Here is a 2,361-nt window from a genome sequence, read left to right as displayed (position 1 = left end):
TAATATGCAGAATGTACAATATACAAGAAACCAACTACAGGAAAACATTTTTAAGCCATTAGGACTTGAAATATTAAGTGAATATAACTCAAGTTCACAAAATTATACTGCTAAAAAAATCATCCTTTTACTGCTACCACGAATAGTATTTCTGTTATACTTCCTAAGTACTATATAAAAGGAAAATAATCCTTTCTCATACAGATGCATATAAAGTCATCAAATGGCTAACCAAAAATAGTGCACTTAACATCATTGCTCAAAACAGTGTGATCTGCATTCAGCAAAGCTGGGCAAGATGGAAGTTATAAAGCAACTAAAAACAACTTATTGAATGTAGTTAATCTTATTACATAAGCCCACACTTCATCAGCTTTGCAAAGATCACTCCATGAATTCATTCCAGTTCCAACAATAGCAGTAAAAGGATAATAATAAAAATTTTACAAACTATTATAAACACTTACCCATAGTGTCCCCAGTTATTGTCTCGGGAACCATTAAAGGTGAAGAGCCTAAAACACTAGCAACTCCAGCTCCATCGAGGGAACTATCCGCCACTGGGATTCCATCTGACATCATGACATGCCCTTCTCCATCCTGAAAGACAGAGTTAATCTAAGTACATCATTTAAGTAAAAGATGAATCTCAATATCCTACAATGCACATATAAATATCAGAACTTCCTAGTGTGTTTACTTAAAGCTTATGGCCCTATCACATGCACTTTCTATGTCAATTTTTGCATTTCCATTCAAACTTTTTGTGTACCTGTGATCCAACTCTATCAGACTGGCAGAGACCATTACTCCCATGAAACAAACAAGAGGCCTATGTACACAAACTAGTTGAATCCAAGGGATTACAAAAATGTCCTCACACATATTACATTAGTTAAAATGAATATTATTATAAAAAGAAGACAAGCATACTTTGAAAAGAAACATTCTCTGATTATACGTTAGTCTAAAGGAAATTTGTTTAAGCCTATCTTGTTAATCAGTAAAAACATTCTAACAGAATAAATCCCTTGTAACACAAGTTCAAAAGAGAAAAACTGATAGGTATTTACTAAGAAAAAATGATGGGTTGAAATGAGAAAAAAGGAAGACAAAAAATAACCAAACTTAACTGATAAAAACAAATGACCTCTAGATAAGCAATATTTTACCTGTAGCTGAATGACTTCTAGAACCACATACTGGTTTCCATCCTGTCCTTCCACAGCCATAATTTCATCCTCGTCTACTTCTCCTGTGTAAACCTCCACCTGGAAATCAGAACAGCGAATAAGGAGAATAAAAGGAGTTTAACTATGAGATACACATATATATAAATTGATTCAAATTGCAATAATTTCTTTTGTTTCAGATTCTTTTATCACCTGCTGTCCATTAATAAGCTGCAATCTTTTTTGTCTTCCTATTTTGAGGGCTTGAGCTTTCTCTTGTGCGGAGGCATCTGGATCATGAATTGCCATGTGCCGGATCAAGTTACCTTTAACAGGAAAGGGGAGATTCAAAATTGTAAGACAGCACAAAAATGTATTAACACTTTATGATAAACCCAAAACAGCTACACATACCTTGGTTAAAAGACTGAAAAGCTAAAGACAGTATGGTGCAATCAAATACTTCTGTTACATTATTTTCAATATATACACAATATATAAGTCTGAATGCACCCAAATTCAGGAGAGGGTACATCTGTAGTTTGAAAAATATGTATGCATACATTTAATACTGCCTTTAAAAGGAAACCGGAGTGACTGAAAAGTGACATAAATACCCATTTTCAGAAAAGGAGAGGAAACAAACCTTTGTGTCTAAATGCCTTCCCACACTCAGGGCATTCTTGAGTTTTTTCTCTAGGCATGGGGGGGATGTACGCTGGGTTGTGGTAGAGGTTCTGATGCCGCTTTAACAGCTGCTTTTGTCGGAAAGCCTGCAAGAGGAATATCCATAAATGACTATGTGCAAGTTGACTAATCACACAATAATAACATCCACCAAACTTCATGATGGTGTTATGGGCCAGAAGGCACAAAACAATAATCGTGAATATTATGTGAAAGACCAATTTCGTTTCATCGTACCTGGTCACACTGATCACACTGATAAGGTTTCTGCTCAGTGTGAACCAGCATGTGAGATTCCAGGTGCTTTGCTGAGGTCGAGGCATACGGACACAGGTCACACTTGAAGCATTTCTCTCCCTCGTGGGATTTGTTGTGTTGCTTGAAAGTATATCTGTAAGAAAATGAACAAAATGGGAACACATTAGCACACTATCTTTGGACATTACTGGTAATGTGGCAAGTGTGTGTGTTTAATTTTCAACTGCCAGATCTATCTGTCCAT

The 2,361-nt window shown here is 35.8% G+C and overlaps 1 protein-coding gene across 1 annotated transcript in view; it reads right to left on the bottom strand.

Moving 5' to 3' along the window:
- LOC119590605 (transcriptional repressor CTCF-like) overlaps nt 1–2,361 on the bottom strand; it is a gene marked incomplete in the record, with an annotated part of 16,021 nt that overhangs the window by 2,642 nt on the left and 11,018 nt on the right. Inside the window, 5 exon segments of the mRNA XM_037939282.1 lie at nt 468–600; nt 1,173–1,271; nt 1,386–1,498; nt 1,819–1,945; nt 2,097–2,250. Coding sequence (XP_037795210.1) covers nt 468–600; nt 1,173–1,271; nt 1,386–1,498; nt 1,819–1,945; nt 2,097–2,250 — 626 coding nt within the window.

The sequence above is a fragment of the Penaeus monodon genome, chromosome 27 (assembly GCF_015228065.2).
Source record: "Penaeus monodon isolate SGIC_2016 chromosome 27, NSTDA_Pmon_1, whole genome shotgun sequence".
Lineage (NCBI taxonomy): Eukaryota > Metazoa > Arthropoda > Malacostraca > Decapoda > Penaeidae > Penaeus > Penaeus monodon.
Note: the sequence above shows the minus strand (reverse complement) of the source record. Positions and strands in the feature narration are given on the sequence as shown.